The sequence below is a fragment of the Nannobrachium achirus genome (assembly GCF_963921795.1).
Source record: "Nannobrachium achirus genome assembly, chromosome: 6".
NCBI classification, from domain to species: domain Eukaryota; kingdom Metazoa; phylum Chordata; class Actinopteri; order Myctophiformes; family Myctophidae; genus Nannobrachium; species Nannobrachium achirus.
In genome coordinates, this window is record NC_137815.1 from 63997898 (window position 1) to 64023262 (window position 25365).

At 43.0% G+C, this 25365-nt stretch overlaps 1 protein-coding gene across 3 annotated transcripts in view; it reads left to right on the forward strand.

Annotated features, from left to right (window-relative positions):
• The window catches only part of flnba (filamin B a), a 101782-nt gene that overhangs the window by 44255 nt on the left and 32162 nt on the right, over nt 1-25365 (forward strand). For all 3 annotated transcript variants that reach the window (XM_080727674.1, XM_080727675.1, XM_080727676.1), the window contains exons 13-29: nt 465-658; nt 756-869; nt 1644-1784; nt 6963-7086; nt 9077-9237; nt 9391-9481; nt 10856-11025; nt 11177-11294; nt 12908-12987; nt 13096-13281; nt 13783-14097; nt 18310-18424; nt 19461-19661; nt 21178-21351; nt 22046-22208; nt 23846-24006; nt 25133-25300. In XM_080727674.1, the coding sequence (XP_080583800.1) occupies nt 465-658; nt 756-869; nt 1644-1784; nt 6963-7086; nt 9077-9237; nt 9391-9481; nt 10856-11025; nt 11177-11294; nt 12908-12987; nt 13096-13281; nt 13783-14097; nt 18310-18424; nt 19461-19661; nt 21178-21351; nt 22046-22208; nt 23846-24006; nt 25133-25300 (2676 nt within the window). The remainder of the gene's footprint in view (nt 1-464; nt 659-755; nt 870-1643; nt 1785-6962; nt 7087-9076; nt 9238-9390; nt 9482-10855; nt 11026-11176; nt 11295-12907; nt 12988-13095; nt 13282-13782; nt 14098-18309; nt 18425-19460; nt 19662-21177; nt 21352-22045; nt 22209-23845; nt 24007-25132; nt 25301-25365) is intronic.

Consider the following 25365-nt stretch of genomic DNA (forward strand, 5'->3'; position numbering starts at 1 on the left):
GCTTGTTTGGCAGAAAGTGTGGAGTTAGGAGGTTTTGTCCCAAGCGCTTTTTACTACTTTCGATTGTTTCAATATTATTTGAACCAACACTCAGATGTAAAGGGTGTTCAATAGCCCTGATTTATGCCAAAAAATCTAAAACCTCAAAAATGGAGTTAAAAGGTTTTAGGCAGACAGTGACGAATTATGATTATTGGTCAACATGTTCTGAATAATTTAAGGAACAGGAATAATTTAGAAAAGTTGAACAATATAAATCATTCATCAAATACTTTATATCAAATATAATTTGGAGGTCCCTGACATGAACTAGGACAGCCAAAAGTGTTTTTCTTTCAGTACGTTTGGGCCCTTGTCTGGTCTTCTTCTACGCACCTGTCGCTTTTGTGCAGTCAATTTATATTTAGGGGTCCTTGACATGAAAATGTCTACTTACTCTACTCTCCCTGTTCTGCTGTGATCAGGCTTTGCCATCGAGGGTCCGTCTCAGGCCAAGATAGAATGCGAGGACCAGAACGACGGCTCGTGTGACGTGCGTTATTGGCCCACGGAGCCAGGAGAGTACGCTGTCCATGTGACCTGTGACGACGAAGACATAGAACTCAGTCCCTTCATGGCTTCCATCTGTACCGATGACCACAGCAGCAAGCCTCAAATGGTCAGGGACAAGAAGACATGCTGAATGAAACGATGTTTGTTTTGTCATGTTCATCACGTTGTGGTTTTTAATGCGGTGTACGTTGGTCCTGTTTCAGGTCCAGGCATATGGACCCGGGTTAGAGAAGACGGGGTGTGTCGTCAACCAACCAGCCGAGTTCACCGTCAATGCAAAGGATGCTGGGAAAGGCCCGCTCAAGATCATTGCTCGGGTAGAAACACACACACACACACATACACACACACCTACACTGCACGCGCGCACACACACACACACACACACACACACACACACACACACACACACACACACACACACACACACACACACACACAGACACAGACACACCACAATTAATATCTGTCGTTTACTAATTGAAAAATAGCAGATCTAAATAGCAGATCTACAAGCTCACAGCGCGGCACCGAGTGCTGCGCTGCGAGCTTGTAGATCTGCTATTTTTGAAAAAGTTGTGAAAATGTGTGCAAATCTTTGAACATATGTATTTTTAAAGCGAACGTTTGTAACTCAAATTTTGCTTCTGGGGGTCCCTGGAACTAAATATTTTGAGATGCGGGTCCGTGGCAAAAATAAATATCATTTTGGGGTCCTTCACATGAAAAAGTTTGAGAACCACTGATATAGTAGTCTCTCGAGAACAGACTAACTGAGCTCCAATTATGTGAAAAGGACCTTTTCTTTGACGATGGTTAGCCAGATTGCTGACATAGAAACATAGGGTTTTTCCAAAAAACTTTTGAAGGATTCAAAAGACACTTATAGAATCAGGTCAAAATTCAAATTTTCATGGCTTTTCAAAAATAGCAGATCTACAAGCTCGCAGCGCGGCACTCGGTGCCGCGCTGTGAGCTTGTATATCTGCTATTTTTTCAATAGTTAAAGCATAAAATAATAATACACTATAATGTGTACCCGTTCTAAATGGGTTAAGTTGTCTGACTCTTCATGTCTGTCTGTGTGCCAGGATGCAGATGGCTGTCCTATCGATGTGAAGGTGCGGAGTAAAGATGGTGTGTATTCATGTTCCTACACCCCCACCTCCGCTCTCAAGCACACCGTGACCATCAGCTGGTCTGGAGTCAGCGTACCCAACAGCCCCTTCAGGGTAAGCAGCCAATCACAGCTTCCCGAGCCTTTGGTCAAAGCTGGAAATACCAAGCTTGTCCAATCACAAAATCTACTTAAGGCAAGAAGCACTACTGAGCTCGTGCAATCACAGCCGAGGGTTCCGGAAGGGCGCTGTAAGACAAAAGGTACAGCTAAGAAACCTCTCATAGTGATTACTTATACCGAGGAGGAGAGATACAGCTACTGAACACACAACACATAGCACATTCCTTTACTTTATTAAAACAGATAGGAATGTGTTTCTAGAAGCTATTTCAACAGCTGCTATTATTCATTTTGGTTAATTTGCATGACACAAGAACAAACCAATAAAAGACTAAATTGGATGATATGGAATCAGTTGAATGTACAGTAGTCTAAAGCAGTTGTTCTCAAAGTAGATTTCAGGGACTCTCTAGGTTCTTTTATGGGGGTCTAAATTGACCTTTACAAGTCTGTAACTTTGAGAGTGTACAAATGGAACCAAATGGAACCTAACGGGTCCATTTTGGTAACATTTGTACACTGTCAAAGTTAACTCATTTAGTGCCACCCCTTTCACCACTAGAGGGCGCCCAGTGGCCATAGAAAATCCCATAGAGATATGCTGGTATATGCAGAAGCCCTGCAGCCATGACTTGCCTGAACACTTTCCTTTGTGCATGTACAGGAAGAGGATGAAGTTAGCTTGAAGTTAGCTATTGGCTACCAAGCATTTTAGAAGCCTTATTTTCGTCAACTTAGCCATGATTAAACCTTGCACACCTCATGCATGGGAAAAAAACAGAGAAGAATGAGCTCTAAAAAATCCAATGCAATCCTGGATTGCATTGGAGTGGATTTGTGCAGTTTGTTCACAGCTTTTAAACAAAAAAATCCGATTGGAAATCCGTTCAGGCATTCTTGAGATAATCGCCATTATGTTTTACATGTTATGTAAACAAACATGGCTGCCCTGTATGTTAGATGGGGTTGTATGGGGGTGGAACATGCAAAATCGCGATTGAAATCATGTTCACTAGATTTGATGGGGTCCAAAAAAAAAAAAAAAAAAAAACAAAAAAATGTTTTTCAATTTTTTTTTTTTTTTTTTAAGCCGAACTTGTTCGGGATCGGCACTCTGCGATACGATAATAAAGCCAAACTAGTTCGGGATTGGCACTCAATGAGTTAAGGAGAGACCTTCAAATGTCACATTTTGAGAACCACTGGTCTAAAGTATCACTAGTTCACTGCACAGCTGCTGTGATGTTTACTAGTCTATCTGCCAAAGTGACTTGACTGATCTTGACTAGACTTTTGCTGAAATGTGTCTTAATAATTTCAAATCCCTAAACATTTCATGTCATGAGAACAACTCGGCTAGTAATACATGTATTCAATATGACTAAATGACCAACAATTGGTTATTATGGGGAAAGGGTAAAGTATTAGTTTAAAAATCTTTCTGATTTAATAATATGTCGGTTGTCAGACAATGTTTTTCTTTTCTTTTTTTTACATGAATTTCTTTCACTTGATCAAAGAAATAACTTTCTGACACTAACAATATTGTATGTTATGATTTCTGTTCATTTGACTAACATATTTTCATGTTACTTCCCAATGTTAACTCCTTCATTATGTACTAATCAGATCTATGCCATGTAACCTCTGCACTTTGGAGCCTCACTAATTTGAACACCTGATTAATAATGTCAGGTATAATAACATGTACAATAAATTAATATACTATATTAATGTATAATATACTGTATAATCAAAACATGTTCAGATAAGTGAGGTCCTACGGTCATCATTCACTGTTACCACTGTTTTCTGTTGTCACTGACATCCTTCATTTCAAGAATGATCATTTCACACATTATGAAACATGTCATTTTCCTTTTTCTAATGTCTTTTTGATTGATTTCAGTCACCTAAATGAAAATGGTATTGAGCAACACACTCACTGTTGGTAGAGAGTAATGTTGCTGATCGAGGAACAGAACATTCTAAAACAACAGTCTGGAGTACTGATTTGATTATACAGCAGTGTTATTTTAACCAACTCTGTGCAATATAAATTGTATGTTAATCCAGTCTAACCAGGGACTAACCTAGAATTGGAACACCAAGTTAAAGGAGTAGTTCACCTCCAAAATGACTTTTTTTCTATTGATTAGTCATGCCATGGAGACTAGAGTTCAATAATATTTTTTGGTTTTTGTCACATTCCCAAGACAAAAAATTTGATTCGAGTAAATTTACCCCCTGATTCCGGATGGGGACCCGTTTCGAAACGGGTCACCATCCGGAACGAATGGGGGTAAATTTATTGTTATCACATTTTTGTCTTAGGAATGCGACAAAAACCTAAAAATACCAGTAAGACTCCCTAATCGGGAGATAAGCGACCGTAGGTCGCTTATCTCCACAAATAGGGCAAAAATTTGTTTTTCCTAAATCTTCCTGATCCATGTTGATGACATGAGAGTAGACATACTATGTAGTGATTTTCGTGATTTTAGGGCAAAATCTGTAGGAGTTACAGCATTTTATGTGAGCTGCAGTGGAGGGGGTCCTCCACTGGGGGCGCCACCACTTTTGCATCCGTTCTGGAGCACCAGGAGTCGGTGGTCCCCGGGAATTCCCCGTGAGCAGCCCCGTTGGCGTGGTCATTTGGTCATTTTTGCACATTTGGTCATTTTTTACATCTGGGGGTCCCCCAGGGACCTGGGGGTCCCTGGAGCTCCGGGGGTCCTTGGAGGTTGTAGTTTGGCAGGCAAGGAACGTGTGTGCAAAATTTGGCATGGATCGGGGCAACGGTTGCGGAGATATGAGCAGGGCAAGAGTGTGACGTGTGAGGTGTGACAGACAGAGGGACTGACACTACTTACACTACTTACACTACTTACACTTTGTGGAGGTTTTGATAGTAAATGCGACCTACGGTCGCAATTATTGAACTCAAGTCTCCATGGCATGACTAATCAATAGAAAAAAAGTCATTTTGGGGGTGAACTACTCCTTTAATGAAATTAACTAGCTAAACAGAAGCAGTGTTCTGGTTCTGTAGCACCATTTCAGAACCAGCACAACCGGTTTACTCTGTAACAAATCACTGTTGTCGGGTGTAAACCTTGTATCTCCAAGTTTCAAATGTGTACGTTCTTTCGCAAAGTAAAGCCCTGCTTCATCACACAAGGCCGTCGCACAAAAGTAGTGAAAACAGCAGATCTACAAGCACACAACGCTTCGCAGTGCGAGGCGTTGTGGGCTTGTAGATCGGTTGTTTTCACTAGTTTAAATTATTTTTAAAATGATAAATGCAAAACGAACGGTTTTAGATGTACAAGGTTGTCTCCCGACAACGACGAAAAATGATTGATTGATTTTTATATTTTTTAAATTTTAAAGTTTAATAACTCTAAAACGTGTTATATTATGTGATCTTTTAATTGAACTTTCATGTCCTCTTGTCTGAACCGTAATAATATTCAAAATAAATGATTAATCGGCATGAACTACAGTAGCTGTTATGCTAACCCCTTTCACTTGTGAAATATTTTCATGTAAAGTTTCTCACTATGTTTTGCTAGCTGTTTTCCAGTTGTTTGCTCGCCGTTTACACTTTATTACCATTGCCATACCATTGTGATGAGTCATGACAGTTATAGACTCTTCATCAAACTCTTGCAGCATACCTCAGATCAAATTACAGAATGTGTCTTAGTGAGTCTTCTGAGCTGTCATGTTTTGCGGTGATTAACTGATTAACCCCACCGGGCTTATTGGCGCTAATTCTTCCCAGCTGCCATATGATGTTGCCATTTGGCTGTACATCTGCGTGTGTGTGTGTGTGTGTGTGTGTGTGTGTGTGTGTGTGTGTGTGTGTGTGTGTGTGTGTGTGTGTGTGTGTGTGTGTGTGTGTGTGTGTGTGCGCGTGCGTGCGTGGTGAGAGAGTGCGTGCGAGTGAGCATGCACGTCTCATGGAGGAGCACAGGTTAGAGCCAACAACATAAACTGGTCAATTTCACAATGTTAGTGTGAGCAACATTGCTGTCCAAGTACTGTTAAAGGGACACATCACCCTAAATACACCTTAGTGCATTGTACACACACACATACATACAGATATACATTTCATCCTCAGCAGTCCACGTGTAAACACAGTGTTGGTACTGATCCAGAGCTGGTCATAATAACTGTCTATGTGTATTCATGGGACATGTTGGTGAAAGAGAGAGTAAAAGGCTTGGGTTTTGTCTCCTCAGCATTTCTCATGTCTCCGTCTCTGGTATCATTTCAAAAATGTTGGAAGTGACTAACTTGACTAACATCATTCTGTCATCGCTGATGCACGCACGCACGCACGCACGCACGCGCACACACACACACACACACACACACACACACACCACACACCACACACCACACACACACACACACACACACTGAACTACCCTGCTCTGCTCTGAACTACCCAGCTTAGTGCTTATGTACTAAGATTACAAAAATCAGTTTTTCATAATATGATTTTTGGTGATGTAATTCTACCGCAGCTAATACTGATGTATAGGTATCTGTGAAACTTTTACTAGAAATCTGTTTCATTGTTTTTTTCATTAATTTAAAATGAAACTGGAACTTTTAATTAGTGAAACCAATAAATGGAGGCGTATATTTAAATTGATGTGTGCTTTGTGTTCATTGTTTGGTATTTACATTTATTTAAAATATTTTTCAGTTTTTTCTTATTTTGATTTCAGTTTGAGGTTAATTTAGTTTCAGTTTAACAATTTAGCGTTGTTGGCATACAGAGACAGCAGACCTCACATACAGTCTAAGTAACAGTAACACAGTACTGACAACAAGACACGTACAGTAAATGGGCATTGAAATAGGCTATGGACAAACATTTTCTGTCTACTGAATGCAGTGTATGCTTATGTATTTGATGTGTTTTTTAGCATTTGGTGTAAAAAGTAAACAAGGCAGTTAAATTAACATGCTAAAAAAACTGTTTAGTTTAATGTTGACCACATTTCTGACATCAATGCAAACTGTCACTTATATTTATATCATGCTTGTGTAATATTTAAGTAATGCTGTGCAGCCAGTTGTATTAAGTAGTAATGAATGGAATAGAACTTGTGTGTGTGTTGTTAACATTGTGTTACGTGTTTTGTTGAAGGTGAACATTGGGAAGGGCAGTCATCCTGACCAGGTCAAGGTGTTTGGACCAGGAGTGGAGAGAACGGGTCTGAAAGCCAACGAACCCACACACTTCACTGTCGATTGTAGTGGAGCCGGAGATGGTAGGAGCATGCACGCACGCACGCACGCACGCACTTCGCTTTTGGGTTGCTTCTCTCCAATGTGTCGGGTAGCTTTCTTTCTGCTATTTTATAATTTGGTTTAGTCCAGTGAATTGTCTGTCTGGTGGCTCTGCTTGTGTTTGTGAACAGAGTTCCCGGGCCAGTTGGCTGAGGGGGCATCTCTCTAGAGTTTCTCTGTGTGTGAGTGCCTTGTTATGAAGTGCATCTGGGTCACTTTCTTTTAAGTGGTTATACAATTTGAATGCTCTCTTTTTTTATTTTGATGATCATGAGAGGGTATCGTCCTAATTCTGCCCTGCATGCATTATTTGTTGTTTTCCGCTGAATTCTGAGAATTGATTTGCACACACACACACACACACACACACACACACACACACACACACACACACACACACACACACACACACACCTGTATAGACGGGCATGAGCACTCACACTAAGACGCGTATACATGAACACAAACACAAATGTACAAACATGCGAACACACATGAGAGTGCACACACGTCCATAGAATCACACACACACACACACACACACACACACACGCGCACATACTCATGCACGCCTGCACGCACACAGAATGTTGGCAACTATATCCGGTGTAGTCTTGGCACACATTTTCTTTCCTTTTGTTTCTGTTCCCCCCCCCCCCCCCCACACACACACATACACACACACACACACACACACACACACAAACCAGAAACAGACACACAGACACCTGGCATGTCTTATGTATAAACTCAGCACATACAGTATATAATAATCTTGCTCTCACTTGCTCGCTCACACACACATGCACACACACACGCGCTTATGCACATACACATAACTCTACATTTACATACACGCACGCACGCACGCACGCACGCACGCACGCACACACACACACACACACCATGCCCTGGTATGCGTATGGTGATGAGTGTGCGTTGCTCAACACAGGAAGGCAGTTCATCAGTGATAGATTTCCTCACAGGATTCTTCTACCTTGACATCATGAGGACACACACACGCGCACACACACGTCACACACACACACACACACACACACACAAATGCACCTTCTTTCCACGACTTGCTGTCTGACATAGTAGAGTAAGACATTGAGAAATGTTTTATGTTGTGCTTTGCAACTTTGTCCTCCTGCTACCCTGAACAGGACTTCCTCATAAAAGTGATCTTGAGCTCAGTGGGATTGTCGTTATTATTATTAGTAGTAGTAGTAGTATGAGGAGCCACTTCAATATGAATGGGATTACAGTCTATGGGTGACTGCTGACTTATGTAAATAATACCTTACACATACATATACACATATACATATACATATACTAATATTATGGTATATGTCGTTGCTGTCAGGCAAAAACCTTGTATCTCCAATATTTCAGCTTTATATGTTTTTTCATAAATAAGAAGTATTGACAATTTCACTATTTTCAAATGTTTAAAAATAATTACATTTGGAATCGTTTTGGACATAAGGGTTTCAACTCGACATCAAATACGAAATCACACATCTCAACATGAACTACTCGCAAAAGTTTAAATCTTGGCTCTGAAACCAAGCAATCCCAAAGCTTTTACAAATGAGACTGACCTAGTTGTCTACTTGCCGCGCACTCTGATGGACTCAAGTGTTCTATTCTATTCTGAGACAAATTGGCATTGCACTACATAAACAGTAGTCTTTGTGAAACGGACTTGAGTTACAACCTCTGACCGCAGTTTTATGTCTACACCAAATCTCCCCAAGACTAGCCGGATCTACAGGCTCAAAACGCATTGCATTGTGACACGACTCGGCTATTTTTTGGCGAATGTTCGACCCCGAAATAGGCATGCAGGCATTCAAGTCATTAACTGATCATTGTTTTAATTGTTTTTAATCCCAAACATTTGTGTGTGTGTGTGTGTGTGTGTGTGTGTGCGTGTGTGCGTGTGCGTGTGCGTGTGTGTAGGGGAGGTGAGTGTTGGTATCAAATGTGATGCCAACATGGTGAGCGACAGAGAAGAAGACGTCGACTTTGACATCATCCCCAACGCTAACGACACGATAACCGTCAAATACACTCCTCCTACCGCAGGAGCACTCACTGTTAAAGTACTGTTCACTGACAAGGTAGGCACACACACACACACACACACACACACACACACACACACACACACACACACACACACACACACACACACACACACACACACACGCCACAGTAAACATACGAGAGAAAGAGGACGGTTTAAAAGCATTACGATTTCCTGATCCTGACAGGAAGTTCCACACAGTCCCTTCCATGTGAAAGTCGATCCTTCCCATGATGCCTCCAAGGTCAAAGCAGACGGACCAGGACTGTCCCGAACTGGTAACACACACGCACGCACGCACGACACGCGGATCATGATTGGAACTAGCTTAGTAATTAACTTTTTCAGTGCCAGATGTTGTTATTTATTATTGGGTTTTGTGCCAGCAAAAGCACCTTACCTTTGCGATGTTATAGACAAAGATGTATTATTATTTTTTTCATTATTATTTTTTTATTTTCTCCTTAAAGAGGTGTACCGTGGCTCTACCAGCAGTAGAGGGCAGCCTCATGCAAGAATTAATGTGAAAATGGCCCCAGTAGGCTCCTGTTCGTCAAGGCAGCTCAGTCGCTACAGAGCAATAGATCCAGAGGAAATCACATGGAAGTGTTTTGTTACTCCATTGATGCTAACGTCCAGTGGGTTTTTGAGAGTACTTTTACGGGAGCTGTCTCAACGGTACACACCCGCGCGACCCCTCATCAGTTTACAGACATCAAACCAAGGTACAAAAGAACGAGCCAAAGAACGTACAATTGGCATCGCGCCGCCGGGAAAAATGGGGCGAACGGGAACGTTCAAAGCGTTGATAGAGTTAAGGTGTCAGGTATTAGACCATGGACTCTAGTGGACCCTCACTAGAGCCTATATATTGTATACAATTGTGTTGCAAATTAAAAATGTTAATAGATTCTTAGACAGCTTAGACTTATTTGACAGCACCGTCATCAGACAGTGTATGTTGGATTAATGTGTATCTTCAGTCATTTAACCACTTGAACCGTCAAAATGTGGTCTGCTCTTCTTTTCCCTCTACACCAAACCTCTTTGCCAGAAATAGCCGATCTTTTTGGCTAATGTTCCACTCAGAATAGGGATGCTAGGGTTCAAGTGGTTAATGTAAAAAAAAAACATGATCATACAGTATCACACAAAGATTTGGCGGCCCCCCCTGTGGTAACTCTGAGGGCCCCCTAGGGGTCCCGGACCTCCTGTTGAAGACCCCTGTATTAGACATCAGTACTGTAAGTAAAACTACAATTGGTATGTTTTATGTCTGTCCCGTCAGCGAGAAGTCATTGCAACTATATGTCCTAAGTACCATAATGATGGCAGCACATGTAGTGCAGTGTCCAACCCTGTGTGCTGTCTGCTTCAAATAACTTTATTGGCATTGTCAACCAGCAGGGTCTAAACATCTCAGTGGGTTGTAGGGAGGCCACCTAACCGGTGCAGATAATAATTATACAGTATTAACATATTCTACCATACAGATTGGTGGAAATAATGTTGTATTTGTTCAAATAAATCCATTATTGGAGGTTTAACCTAACAAGAAAGTTGTAGTTTGAGTATGTGTGTGTGTAGTATGTCCATCTAACCATTTTGCTATCTCTCTCTCTGTCTCTCTCTCTCTCTGTCTCTGTCTCTAGGAATAGAGTGCGGTAAGCCAACTCATTTCACAGTGTTTACTAAAGGAGCCGGTAAAGCTCCTGTGGATGTTACCTTCTCTGGGGCCAGCAGGGGCCCTGCTGTCAAAGACCTGGACATCATCGACAACTACGACTACTCACACACCGTCAAATACACACCTGTACAACAGGTACACACACACACACACACACACACACACACACACACACACACACACACACACACACACACACAGAGTCAAATACACACCTGTACAACAGGTATACACAATTATACTGTACACCGATTATTAATAATACTAATGATGATACCTCTTGTAGGGAGAGATGGCTGTCGTGGTGACATTTGGAGGTGACACCATTCCTAAATGCCCCTTCACTGTTGGGGTCGCAGCGCCTCTGGACCTCAGCAAGGTCTCTGTGGACGACCTGGATGGAAGTAAGACTGTCTGTCTGTCTGTCTGTCTGTCTGTCTCGATCACTCTCTGTTCACCTGCCTGTCTTCATGTGTCACTGTCTAGTCTCGCGTAGCCAGACAACTATTCCACAATCTCCGAATGCTAGTATATACAGTAGAGTCTGGAACTACACCTCCCAAAATCGGAGTAACGGAAGTAGTCACTGCTGCACGGAACTGTAGTCCCATTGGAAACATAACAGAAGCACACTAGCACAGATAGTCATTCGAGCTGCATATTCTTGTTATGGGTGTATAGTAGGGATGCCCCGATCAGGGTTTTTTTGCTCCCGATCCGATACCGATCAAATATTATTGCTTCCGATTCGATCCCGATCTTTCCCGATCCGATCTTTTGGCAAGGCATTAAGAAAAAAAAATTCTATTCATTCTATCACTTAGTGCAGCACTGAATCAACAAATTAAAAACAAAGCTTATGAGTAGTGTATAGTGATATAGGCCTACTAGTGCAGTGTTTCTCAATCATTGTGCAGCGGACCTTTGGTGTGGCCTTTGAAATTTGGCAGTGAAGTCACGATTTAAGGACTTTTAAAACCTGTTTAATACCTCAAAAAATTAAATAAAATAGACCATTACAGCATCAAAAATAATCAACAAACTATATAAAAACTGGTAAAACATTGGCCATTTTTAAAGTTGAAACAAAATAAGTTAAGAACCAATTAACCAGTCTGCTTTAAAAGTATGCAGTAGCAGCTAGTTCAGTGGTTCTCAACCTTTTCAGGCCGTGACCCCCAAAATAATCATATTTTAACTGGGGACCCCCAACCCTGAAGAGTTGAGGAAGTATATTTTGTATAACACGGTTCTATTGTGAAAATAGCAGATCTACATGCTCACAACGCCTCGCAAGTTGTGAGCATGTAGATCGGCTATTTTCACAATTTCTGGCTTTAATATTTGACAATTTGGCCAATGTTTAATTTGTCATTTTAGAGGTATTAAAAAGTCCTTAATTTTTCACTTTCGAAATGTGCAGATACCCTCTATACACTTAAACTTTATGTTGATTTGTTTACTGTTGAGAGAGAAAACAATGTTGCACATTAAGTTAATCATCTGGGGACCCCCCAAAAATAATTTGAGGACCCCCCTGGGGGTCCCGACCCACAGGTTGAGAACCACTGAGCTAGTTGACAGTGCAGAGAGACATAATTGCCTTCCTTTGATCCATTAGCAAGGGGCCAATTACTACTTATTGGCATCAGCTGCCAGCTGTACACAGAGTCTGACACAATCACCTTCCCTCTGCAGTGCTCTGTCTGTCTCATTTCTCCAAAAGCCCTTGAATATGATTGAAAATGATTAAGGATTACTGTGATTATGGTAAGCTTACATTTCATATCGCATTCACCTTACCTGTAACTTTCAGTACTCCCAGAAAATATTTTTTTGAAAAAAAAAAAAAAAAAAAATCCGATTTTTTTTCCCCGATCTCCGATCTTATAAAAACGGCCATATCGGCGGCCGATCCGATCACGTGATCGGGATCGGGCAACCCTAGTGTATAGTTTAAGAAAGCATTTTAAAACATCATGGAAGTAACACCAACAACACCTCTCTCTCTCTCCAGGAGTTGAGGTCGATCAGGAACAGAGGTTTTCTGTCAACACCAAAGGAGCAGGAGGTCAAGGTCGCCTGGAGGTCGTGATGGTGAGTACGTTTGGGAACACTGTGGAGACAACATGCACGCACACACGCACGCACACTCACATTCTGTCTTCTGTATGTGTGTGTGTGTGTGTGTGTGTGTGTGTGTAGCTGAGTCCTAGCCAGCGTCCTGTGAGCTGTGTGGTGGAGCCCCAGCCTGGCAGAGCAGAGTGCAGCCTGGTGCGTTACTCTCCCACAGAGGAGGGTCTGCATGCTGTCAATGTGTCCTACGATGGTCACCCTGTACCGGGCAGCCCCTTCACTGTAGAGGCCCAGCTACCTCCAGACCCCAGCAAGGTAGGACCTTTCGGGAAGTGGTTCCCAAGCTTTTAAGCTCAAGACCCAAAAGAGAGATTAAACATTTGCCTGGGACCCAAACTAGTCAAAATAGTAGACGTACAAGCACACAACGCTTCGCTTCACAGCTTGTAGATCGGCAATTTTCACTACTTCTTCATTTATTATATATTTTTTAATTTAAGGCATTTCTTAGATGTGCTTCTTTGTTTGTTTTAGAATTTATGAAAAATATATACTGTATTAAAAAACATCTTCTCCTGTGGTTGAATGGGACCGGATGGGGAACGGATGTTTTGTTTGCGGGTTATTTAGTCTACTACCAAATATTAGCAACGGTAGCTTGATCAAACGATAGTCTAGAGTGATCTTAATACGCTGATTAAAAAAACCCCGCTAAAACTGAGATCTCCTTCTTTGGCAGACTTACTGACCAAAATCATAAAATTCTCTCTCTCTCCCTCCCCCCCTCCCTCTCTCTCTCTCCCTCCCTCTCTCAAGGTGAGGGCGTACGGTCCAGGGTTAGAAGGGGGCACGGTGGGGAGTCCGGCCCAGTTCACCATCGACACCAAGGGGGCCGGCACCGGCGGCCTGGGCCTAACGGTGGAGGGTCCCACCGAGGCCAAGATAGAGTGTTCGGACAACGGGGACGGCACCTGCAGCGTGTCCTACCTGGCCACCGACCCGGGGAACTACCTGGTCAACATACTGTTTGAGGACGTCCACGTTCCGGGGTCGCCCTTCAGGGCCAACATACACATGCCCTTTGACCCTAGCAAGGTGACCGCAACGGGGCCTGGCCTGGACCGAGCCAAGGTGAGGAGGAAGTTTCCGCCCAGTAAATGTGAACGGCCGGACGGACTTATCCACTTTTAGTCTAGATCAGTGGTTCTCAACCTTTTCAGGCAGAGACACCCCAAAATCATTACATTTTGTATAACACGTTCTATTGTGAAAATAGCAGATCTACATGCTCACAACGTTGTGAGGCGTTGTGAGCATGTAGATCTGCTATTTTAACAATATCTGCCTCTAATAAAAAAGAGAAAGAGGCGATCCAGTGCCCTGATGATGATTGATTGATTGATTGATTGAAGACTTTATTAGAAGTTTGCATAGAAAAAGGTACAGTTTCATGACAGTACAGTTCACTGGTACAAGGTCAACTAAAAGGAGATCCTAGAAAAGCACTTGGCTTATTTGCACAGGAAACCATTGAAGTAACTCATCTAATCTATCTATAAATGCGACAAATCTCTGTCTGTTTGTTTGTAATCCGCGTATCTCGAGAACCGTTCGTCCCACCGGCTTCAGATTCGGCACGCGCGTTCCCCGCCGCCGCGCGGAGTGCAGTGCCGGGCCTCGACCCGACCCGACTCGCGGTTTTCCGAAACCGGCGCGAAACGTTCGGAATCTCCTTATGCGGAGCTGATTGTTGATATCAGGCTGTTCCGGAGGAAGCGCTGACTCATTGTGACATCACTTCATAAAAGGCTCTGACATCACATACGCCACATGAGTCAACAAAAAATCTCTGTGAATGTGTATGTATGTATGTAATCCGAGTATCTCTAAACCATTCTTCCCACGTTCTCCATATATGGGCATAAAATGAATGCCCGTATGCGGAACTGATGTCTGACATCAGAGTTTTCCGCAACCAGTACTGTGTGTGCAGAGATCTCCATATATGGGCATAAGGGGTATGGGCATAAAATGAATCCCCGAATGCGGAGCTGATGTCTGACATCAGAGTTTTCCGCAACCGGTACTGTGTGTGCAGAGATCTCCATATATGGGCATAAGGGGACAATGGCAAACAGATGGTCAAAACGGGTCCTATGACAACAGGTATATTGGGGTTTGCATTAAAGGGTGGGGACAAAGGCTAACAGAAGGCAAACAGATGGTCCAAACGGGTCCTATGACAACAGGTATATTGGGGTTTGCATTAAAGGGTGGGGACAAAGGCTAACAGATGGTCAAAACGGGTCCTATGACAACAGGTATATTGGGGTTTGCATTAAAGGGTGGGGCAGGCATAAAATGGACGCAAATAGACAGATATCTCCATATATGGGCATATGGGCATAAAATGGACCAGAACTATATCTGCAGTGATCTCCATATATGGACATAAAATGGACGCCGACAGACAGACAGATACAGATATCTCCATATATGGGGAACTGATGTCTGACATCAGAGTTTTCCGCAACCAGTACTGTGTGTGCAGAGATCTCCATATATGGGCATAAGGGGTATGGGCATAAAATGAATCCCTGAATGCGGAGCTGATGTCTGACATCAGAGTTTTCCGCAACCGGTACTGTGTGTGCAGAGATCTCCATATATGGGCATAAGGGGACAATGGCAAACAGATGGTCAAAACGGGTCCTATGACAACAGGTATATTGGGGTTTGCATTAAAGGGTGGGGACAAAGGCTAACAGAAGGCAAACAGATGGTCCAAACGGGTCCTATGACAACAGGTATATTGGGGTTTGCATTAAAGGGTGGGGACAAAGGCTAACAGATGGTCAAAACGGGTCCTATGACAACAGGTATATTGGGGTTTGCATTAAAGGGTGGGGCAGGCATAAAATGGACGCAAATAGACAGATATCTCCATATATGGGCATATGGGCATAAAATGGACCCAGAACTATATCTGCAGTGATCTCCATATATGGACATAAAATGGACGCCGACAGACAGACAGATACAGATATCTCCATATATGGGCATAAATGGACACAGGCAAACAGATGGTCAAAACGGGTCCTATGACAACATGTATAATGGGGTTTGCATTAAAGGGCGGGGCATTCATTCTCTATTTACATCGTTCCCGAGTTGGCCAGGTCGCCGACTAGACGCTGGGCCGCCCGAAGGGCGGCCCAGCTTCTAGTCTGTCTATAAATGCGACAAATCTCTGTCTGTTTGTTTGTAATCCGCGTATCTCGAGAACCGTTCGTCCCACCGGCTTCAGACTCGGCACACGCGTTCCCCGCCGCCACGCGGAGTGCAGTGCCGGGCCTCGGCCCGACTCGGCATGCGGTTTTCCCGAAGCGGCGCGAAACGTTCGGAATCTCCTTACGCGGAGCTGATTGTTAACATCAGGCTGTTCCTGAGGAAATCGGCACAATCGCTGACTCATTGTGACATCACTTCATAAAAGGCTCTGACATCACGTACGCCAGGAGTCAACAAAAAATCTCTGTGAATGTGTATGTATGTATGTGAATCTCGAGAACCGTTCTTCCCACCGGCACGCGCGTTCTCCAGATATGGGCGATGTCTGACATCAGAGTTTTCCGCAACCGGTACTGTGTGTGCAGAGATCTTCATATATGGGCATAAGTGGACAAAGACAAACAGATGGTCAAAACGGGTCCTATGACAACAGGTATATTGGGGTTTGCATTAAAGGGTGGGGCATTCATGGGGTTTGCATTAAAGGGTGGGGCATTCATTCCCTATTTCAAATTCGGCACGTGCGTTCCCCACCGCAGCAGGTAGTGCAGTGCTCGGCCTCAACCCGACCCGACCCACGATTGTTTGAAAAAGCGACAGAAATCTCATATATGGGCATAAAATGGACGCAGATAAACAGATATCTCCATATATGGCATATATGGGCATACAATGGATGCAGAATCACAAAGATCTCCATATACGGGCATAAAAGGGACACAGACAGACAGATACAGAGATCTCCATATATGGGCATAAAATGGATGCAGATAGACAGATATCTCCATATATGGGCATATATGGGCATAAAATGGACCCAGAACTATAACTGCAGTGATCTCCATATATGGACATAAAATGGACACCGACAGACAGATACAGATATCTCCATATATGGGCAAAAATGGACACAGGCAGACAAATGGTCAAAACGGGTCCTATGAAAACAGGTATAATGGGGTTTGCATTAAAGGGCGGGGCATTCATTCCCTATTTACATTGTTCCGAGTTGGCCAGGTCGCCGACTAGATGCTGGGCCGCCCGAAGGGCGGCCCAGCTTCTAGTAAATACAATTGAGCAAGCACAAAGTGGTCGCAATTTAGAACCTGAATGTTTAGCTACATTGTCTCGCTACACCTCTCACAAACATAGCCACCACGTCGAACAAGCGTGAAAATTTACAACTGTCCACATTTTAAACATGCCACTCTTTGAACGGCATTTATTTCAATTTCACAACATCTCGCCTTTCGCCTCACGCAGAGCAGCCAGTCCTGACATAGTATTCTGAACATTCTGGCCAGTGCTGAAATGATCATCAGGGTATCAAGTTACAGAGGGAGGGAGGGGGAGGGAGGGGGGAGAGGAGCTGAGCAGAGTAGAGTATCGAATTACAACAGAGGGGTGTGTGTGTGTGTGCGTGCGTGCGTGCGCGCGCGTGTGTGTGTGCGCAAGCGTTTTTTTTACCCCAAAAAAATTTGTTTTACCCCAAAAAAAATTTTTTTTTTCAATTTTTTTTTTCACATTTCTTTTTTCAAAAACATTTTTTTCTCAAAAAACTTTTTTTTCTCAAAAAACTACCATATTTGCCCATTACACACACCACACTGCCGCAACATGGCGGTGAAGGCCGCGCAGCGGGCCTGAACTCTAGACTTCTAGTATACCATAATCTGATGATGACCTTCTAGGTTGAAACATGTCAGCATTTGCCTTTTAATGCAATAAAGGCTTGTTCCTAATTTTAACCCTGAGTGCCTGGATCGCCTCTTTCTCTTTTTTATGCGTTGATCCAAGAGCACTACTACCTTTTTTACTATTGTAATCTCCGGTAATATTTGACAATTTGGCCAATGTTTAATTGGTCATTTTAAAGGTATTAAAAAGTCCTTAAATTGTCACTTTAGAAATGTGCAGATACCATCGATACACTTAAACTTTATGTTGGTTTATTTACGGTTGAGAACCACTGGTCTAGATAAAGATGTTCAAATGACAGTGGGAAGACTAAACTGTCACCACATCTGATTGTCTCTCTGTGTGTCCGTGCAGGTGGGAGAGAGGAATGTGTTGAATGTGGACTGCTCTCGGGCTGGACCAGGTCAGCTGGATCTGGAGGCAGCGCTGGATTCTCCCTCAACTCCTACTAAGACATCTCCTGCCACTGGTATGACCCAAAACACAGTCCACAACCAAGCTACACTAAAACACACACCAGACACCCACTGTAGTCCAGAGCCCCTACAGTAACCCAGTGGTTCTCAACCTTTTCATGCCGCAACCCCCAAAATAATCATATTTTAACTGGAGACCCCCCCACCCTGACAAGCACTAATAGTTGAGGCATTACATTTTGTAAAACACTCTTCTATTGTGAAAATAGCAGATTTACATGCTCATAACACCTCGTGTTGCGAGGCGTTGTGAGCATGTAGATCAGATATTTTCACCATTTCTGCCTCTTAATATTTGACAATTTGGTCAATGTTTAATTTGTCATTTTAGAGGTGTCCAGATACCCCTCTATACACTTAAACGTTATGATGGTTTGTTTACTGTTGAGAGAGAAAACAATGTTGCACATTAAGTTAATCATCTGGGGACCCGCCAAAATAATTTGGGGACCCCCCTGGGGGTCCCGACCCATAGGTTGAGAACCACTGCAATAACCCACGGTCCAGATTAGGAGGTCTTCACAGGTTACCTGAACCTGAAAATACCTGACAGTACCGGAGAGTCGTATGTGTGGGTCGGTTCAGATCCTCTTATACCTCGGGTCCCGGTTCTGTTTATCATTATGTGTAAGACCTGAGCAGGCCCACACTCAGCACTGATCAGGAGCGAGAAGCATGAAGTACTGCTTGATTAGATTAGATTTACCTAGTATCAGATTACTGCAGCGCAGTAAGTACGGTGGGGGAAATGTTTTGCATGCATGCCAGGCTTCAGGCACATACAAAGCACACTAAGAAAATGCTGCCGACAGAAAAACAGACACAATTCTCTGCTGTGTCCTGGTAGAGATAATAAATACACTGTTAACAGTTGACACACCTTAGAACCAGTTTTACAGCTTCCAAAAAACAGCTGTGAAAATGGTTATACTCCCCAATGACTGTGTTTTTTCTTTACAACCGACACTTCTCAGAGGTTTAAAATAAATGTGAAAAAACAATAATTGTAATGTTCTCGTCGTCCTCCAGGTGTGAAGGCCAAGACTGAAGTGGTTGACAACAAAGACGGGACGTACACGGTGACCTATGAACCTTTGACCCCTGGCATGTACACCCTGCTGTTGAAGTACGGCGGGAAGGTTGTGCCGGGCTTCCCTGCCAAGGTCACCGTGGACCCGGCGGTGGACACCTCCAAGGTCAAGGTGTTTGGACCAGGAGTGGAAGGAAAAGGTACAGGATGGAGCAGTGGTTCTCAAACTTTTTTGGCTGCAGTACCCCCCCATACCGATTTCCAGGGGCGTCACAAGGGGTAGGAAAGTGGGACTGAGTTACTGGGGCCCAAGGTGGAGGGGCCCTAATAACTTTATCTATTGAAAAATAGCAGATATACAAGCTCACAGCGTGGCACCGAGTGCTGCGCTGCGAGCTTGTAGATCTGCTATTTTTGAAAAGTTGTGAAAATGTGTGAAAATCTTTGAATATATGTATTTTTTAAGCGAACATTTCTAACTTCTAACTGGGGGTCCCTGGAACTAAATATTTTGAGATCGGGGTCCGTGGCCAAATACATATCATCTTCGGGGTCCTTGACATAGGTTTCTTGCACACATTTTCACGATTTTTCAAAAATAGCTGATATACAAGCTTGCAGCGCGGCACTCGGTGCCGCGCTGTGAGCTTGTATATCTGCTATTTTTCAATAGTTAACTTCTTCAGTGCCATATTTAAAGTGGGACCTCTTATATTGCCGGTTCGCCAACAAAGGGTTAAAAAAATAGTGTGCACGCTGGTGCACACATTCGTGCACAGATCATGCACTATGCATGTGCATGCTTTTCACAGCTTTCAAACAAAAAAATCCGCTTGGAAATCCGTTCAGGCATTCAGGAGAAGGCAGCCCTTATGTTTTCTTCAAATGTAAACAAACATGGCTGCCATGTTTGAAAGATGGGGTTGGTATGGGGGTTAAACATGCAATTTCGCGATCGCGATCATGGCTAGTACACTGTTGGAGGTCCAAATTTTTATTTTTCAAAAAAAAAAAAAAATTATTATAAAAAAAAAAAAAAGACGTCCAGAAGACGTCTGGCAGGGAGGTCCATAGTTAAAAAGACGTTTTTATTATAGAAAACGTCTTTTTTGGCAGGGTATGAGTTAACATTCATGGGGGGCCCGTAGTGAATCCTTGTACCCAGGGCCCAGAATTTGGTGTGACACCCCATACTGATTTCTGAAGCTGAGTACCCCTTCCCATGACTACAGCATTTTGCTTAAAAAAAATGTACATCAAAAGTCCAGTTCCAATGCCAAAATGTTCAAAATGAAACGGCACAATGGCAAATAAACATTGCTTTCTATTCAATAACAGTTGTACTAGTCAAGGTATTGATTTAATTTGGTTTAACAATTTACAGACGAGCAGGTTCACACAAAGTCTGTCAATGTTTTATCATTGACCATGACACTAAATACTGTACATATTCCCATTTTCTAGTTTTTTTCCTCACTTACCACCGCAGTACCCCCACGTACCCCTAGGGGTACACATATCCCCATTTGAGAAACACTGGGATAGAGATCTGCTTGGAGTCTGGTTGGCCTCTCATCTTCACTCCATATTTACCTTCTCTTCTCTTCTTTTCTCTTCTCTTCTCTTCTCTTCTCTTCTCTTCTCTTCTTCTCTTCTTCTCTTCTCTTCTCTTCTCTTCTCTTCTCTTCTCTTCTCTTCTCTTCTCTTCTCTCCCAGCCGTCTTTAGAGAAGCCACAACAGAGTTCACGGTGGACGCCAGTGCCTTGACGAGGCGAGGGGGAGACCACTTGAAGTCGCAGGTTCGAAACCCGTCGGGTGCCATAACGGAGTGTGTGGTGACAGATGAAGAGGACGGGACATACAGTGTGGAGTACACTCCTTATGAGACAGGTATCATACTGTACTTACATGCAGTACACTTCCTCTCTCGGCTCCCTATCATAGGCAGGGTTCCCACGGTCATGAAATTCCTGGAAATATTTTGAAATTCGAAAAATATTTTTCCAGTACTGGAAAAGTTTGGGAATTGATCAAGGGTCCTAGAAGGTCCTGGAAAAAATAGCTATGCATTGTCTTTGGTTATTGATTTTGTTAATACCTCTGAAATGACAAATTCAACAATTGCCAAATATTAGAGGCAGAAATTGTGAAAATAGCAGATCTACATGCTTGCTCACAACGCGAGGCGTTGTGAGCATGTAGATTGGCTATTTTCACAATGAAACCGTGTTATACAAAATTCCTCTACTCTTAGTGCTCGTCAGGGTGCCGGGGTCCCCAGTTCAAATATGATTATTTCGGAGGTCACGGCCTGAAAAGGTTGAGAACCACTGGCATACAACACTACCTGTCTTTGGGCATTGCACATAGGAGTAAGCGACTCGTTTTTGAGCTGAATTATTGTTATATAGTCCTGGAAATCGGGTTAAATATTCTGGAAAGGTTTTGGAAATTAATTGGTAAAGATGTGTGGGAACCCTGCATAGGCTTTCTCTAGGTCCACAAAGACACTGTGCAATGACTTCTGACCTTCAACACACATTGTGTGCACGTGTGTATCATATCTGTTCATGTGTTATTCCAGGTGTCCACAATGTCCAGGTGTCATACGATGACACTCCTGTCCCCAACAGTCCCTTCAGGGTGGGTGTGTCAGAGGGCTGTGACCCCAGCAGAGTTGTGGCTACTGGCCCCGGGCTAGAACAGGCCCTCAGAGACAAACCCAACTCATTCAACATCATCACCAGGTAGTCTATGCAATAAAGTTGATATTGCGTGTGTGTGTGTGTATCATTTATGCATTCTCATCTCCCAGGTCGGATTGGGCTGAAAATGCGTATAGTGGTGTGTTTTTACTAGGGGTGTAACGATACATTTTAATAGCGATTCGATATATATCATGATACATGGTTGACGATACGATACATGGACGATATTGGTTCATTCATGGCGATACGATGCGATTTGATTCAATGATTTAAAATCGATATAGTAACTATTTAGCAAAGCAATTAAATCTGTGTGAAAAGTGTGGATAGTGCAGGTTTTTAAGGGAAACATGTCTTATTATGGATATAAATAAGTAAACACAGTGATTACCTGGCAAATACTGTACATGGAGATTGTATTTGAACACATATGGACAAACCTGCACCTTGACATGAACCCAGAGATTACACACATTTATCGATAGACCAGTGTAGCTATAGGGAAAGGAAAAGTAATTAAACCCCTCCTTTTCATATTTTCTTCTTAAAAATGCTAAATACAATGCACAAGTTGGTAGTATCATTGGAGTCGATTATTTGCACAGCCGATTCGATGCGATACAAAGTCAAACGATACGATTAGATTTGAACTGTTTTCATTTCGATATACTTTGATTTTTTAAATTAAAAACGTTATTTCGATGCAGTTACTATATCGTTACACCCCTAGTTTTTACCCTATGATCTATGCATGTGGCCTCTGTCTCCATTCACTCTGCTTCACTCAGGTTCAGCTCTATATGTTGGATGTTCCCACATTGGAAATGATAACAATCTGTTCATGCTCTGCTCTCTCCAGATGGCAAAACCACAAACATTTCCTACCTAGAAGCTTTACGTAAATAAAGTAATTATATTTGAAAACAACATAACAAAGATGTTTGATGTTGATCCCCCAGTGGTGCAGACAATCAGGGCCAGAAAAACCAAGGCACTCCGTCTTAGGACAAAAACAATCCTAATTTATTTATTTGAGCAAGACAAAATAGCCAACGGGGCGTCTACGCTCAGGTCTTCATACAAGGTCTCAGACCTGAGAGTCTGTTCACGCTCCACTAAAGAGCACCCGTTTAGTGAGGTATGGGATCCATGCAGCGCTTCCTTCTTTTGTTCCTTCATTATCTGTAAGTCAATAAGTCTGTGTGTACAAGACGCAAGAGGCAGACATGCTGTTCTTTCTTCACTAGCCACAATGGAAACTGCACTGGTAGCTTCACATACCGTACACTAAAGCTAAAAAGCTAATCTGTAGAAATGAGTCTTGAGGAGTGATTTAAAACGGGGGACAGACTCAGCTAGCTGGATCTCCAGGGGCAGGGCATTCCAGAGGGTGGGGGTTCTAAATGCAAAAGCCATATGACCTTTAGTGTTAAATTGACCTGTTGGAATGTCCAGGAGTGCTTTATTTGCAGATCTCAGTGTACGTTGTGGCACATAGTTAGACACTAGGTTTAAACTGATTTGATTTTTGAAATGTTTCTGATTTGATAAAATGAGGATTGAATGACATTCTTAACATGCTGTTGTAGGTTGAGGTCTGGGTCAAAGGTTACACCTAGGTTTCTTACTGTGGACATGTATGTCTGTGTGAGTAACTGTTGTTGTGTTCTTATCAGGGGAGCTGGTATTGGAAGACTGGGGATCACAGTAGAGGGTCCTTCAGAGTCCAAGATGTCCTGTAAAGACAACAAAGATGGCAGCTGCAGTGTGGAGTATGTCCCCTACACTCCTGGACTGTATGATGTCAATATTACCTATGGAGGACAGCACATAGCTGGTAAGATATCATTTTATATACTGCTACTAGAACCTCTAGTCCAGGCAGGGGTCTTCAACAGGAGGTTCCGGGACCCCTAGGGGGGAGTTACTACAGGGGGTCCTCCAAATCTTTGAGTGATAGAACGTTTTTTTCTCCTCTTTTATATTAAACACTTGAACCCTAGTGTCCATATTCTGAGAACTTTAGCCAAAAATAGCAGATCTACAAGTTCACAACGCCTCGTGCTGCGAGGCATTGTGTGAGCTTGTAGATCGGCGATTTTCGGCAAAGAGGTTTGGTGTAGAGGGGAAAAAGAGCAGACCAAGTACAGAGTGAAAGGTTAAGTTTATTAAGTATTGACAGTTCAAGTGGTTAAATATCTGAAAACACAAATTGACATGAATCCAAAATACACTGATGATTGTGTGGTCAAACAATTAAACTATATGGAATCTATGATGAAGTTGTGGGGGTCCCTGCTTCATCTCTCTCTCAACTAAGGGGTCCCTGGCCTGAAAACGTTGAAGACCCCCTGCTCTAGTCCTAAGACTACTACTATCTACAGTACTAACTACTAGCAGAGAGTTACTCTTGAGTCTTGAATGCAGGCTTGAGAAGCAAAACAATAGTGGAAGAAAAATCTCTTCTCCTCTCTTTCATGTTAACCTCGTAACGACATAATGTTTGCTCCATCATGACATCATCATCATCATGTCTTTGGCTTTGATTATCTCTCCTTGGATAAACTACGTGTTTTATTGGCTGGCCATGAGCCTGCGGTGGCTGCTCTTGGCCGGCTTCAAAAGGGAAGGGGTTGCTGTGAAGATCAAGTTTCATTTAATTGTCTTTGTCCAGAAAAAAAGCTCAGCTTGTTGTCTCATTAAGGGGGCTTTATACTGACAGCTGTGGGCTTCGTGGTAAGGATGTGTTTGCATCCATGTGTGTGTATGTTTGTGTCTTCACATCTGTGTGTGTGTGTGTGTGTGTGTGTGTGTGTGTGTGTGTGTGTGTGTGTGTGTGTGTGTGTGTGTGTGTGTGTGTGTGTGTGTGTGTGTGTGTGTGTGTGTGTGTGTGTGTGTGTGTGTGTGTGAATGCGTTCATAGACCAACCCTAACTTCTCCTCCTATCCGTTGGGTTTTAACAGGAAGTCCATTTAAGGTGCCAGTGACGGATGTGGTCGACCCTGCCAAGGTCAAAGTGTCTGGTCCCGGTGTGGGGTCGGGGGTCAGGGCTAACATCCCACAATCCTTCACTGTGGATTGCAGTAAGGCCGGTGTGGCTCCACTGGCTGTGGCTGTCACCGCTCCTAAAGGTAAGCTGATGTGAAAAATCACACCCAATGTGAAGTGAGCGGTGGTCGTGCTTGCATAACGTCTT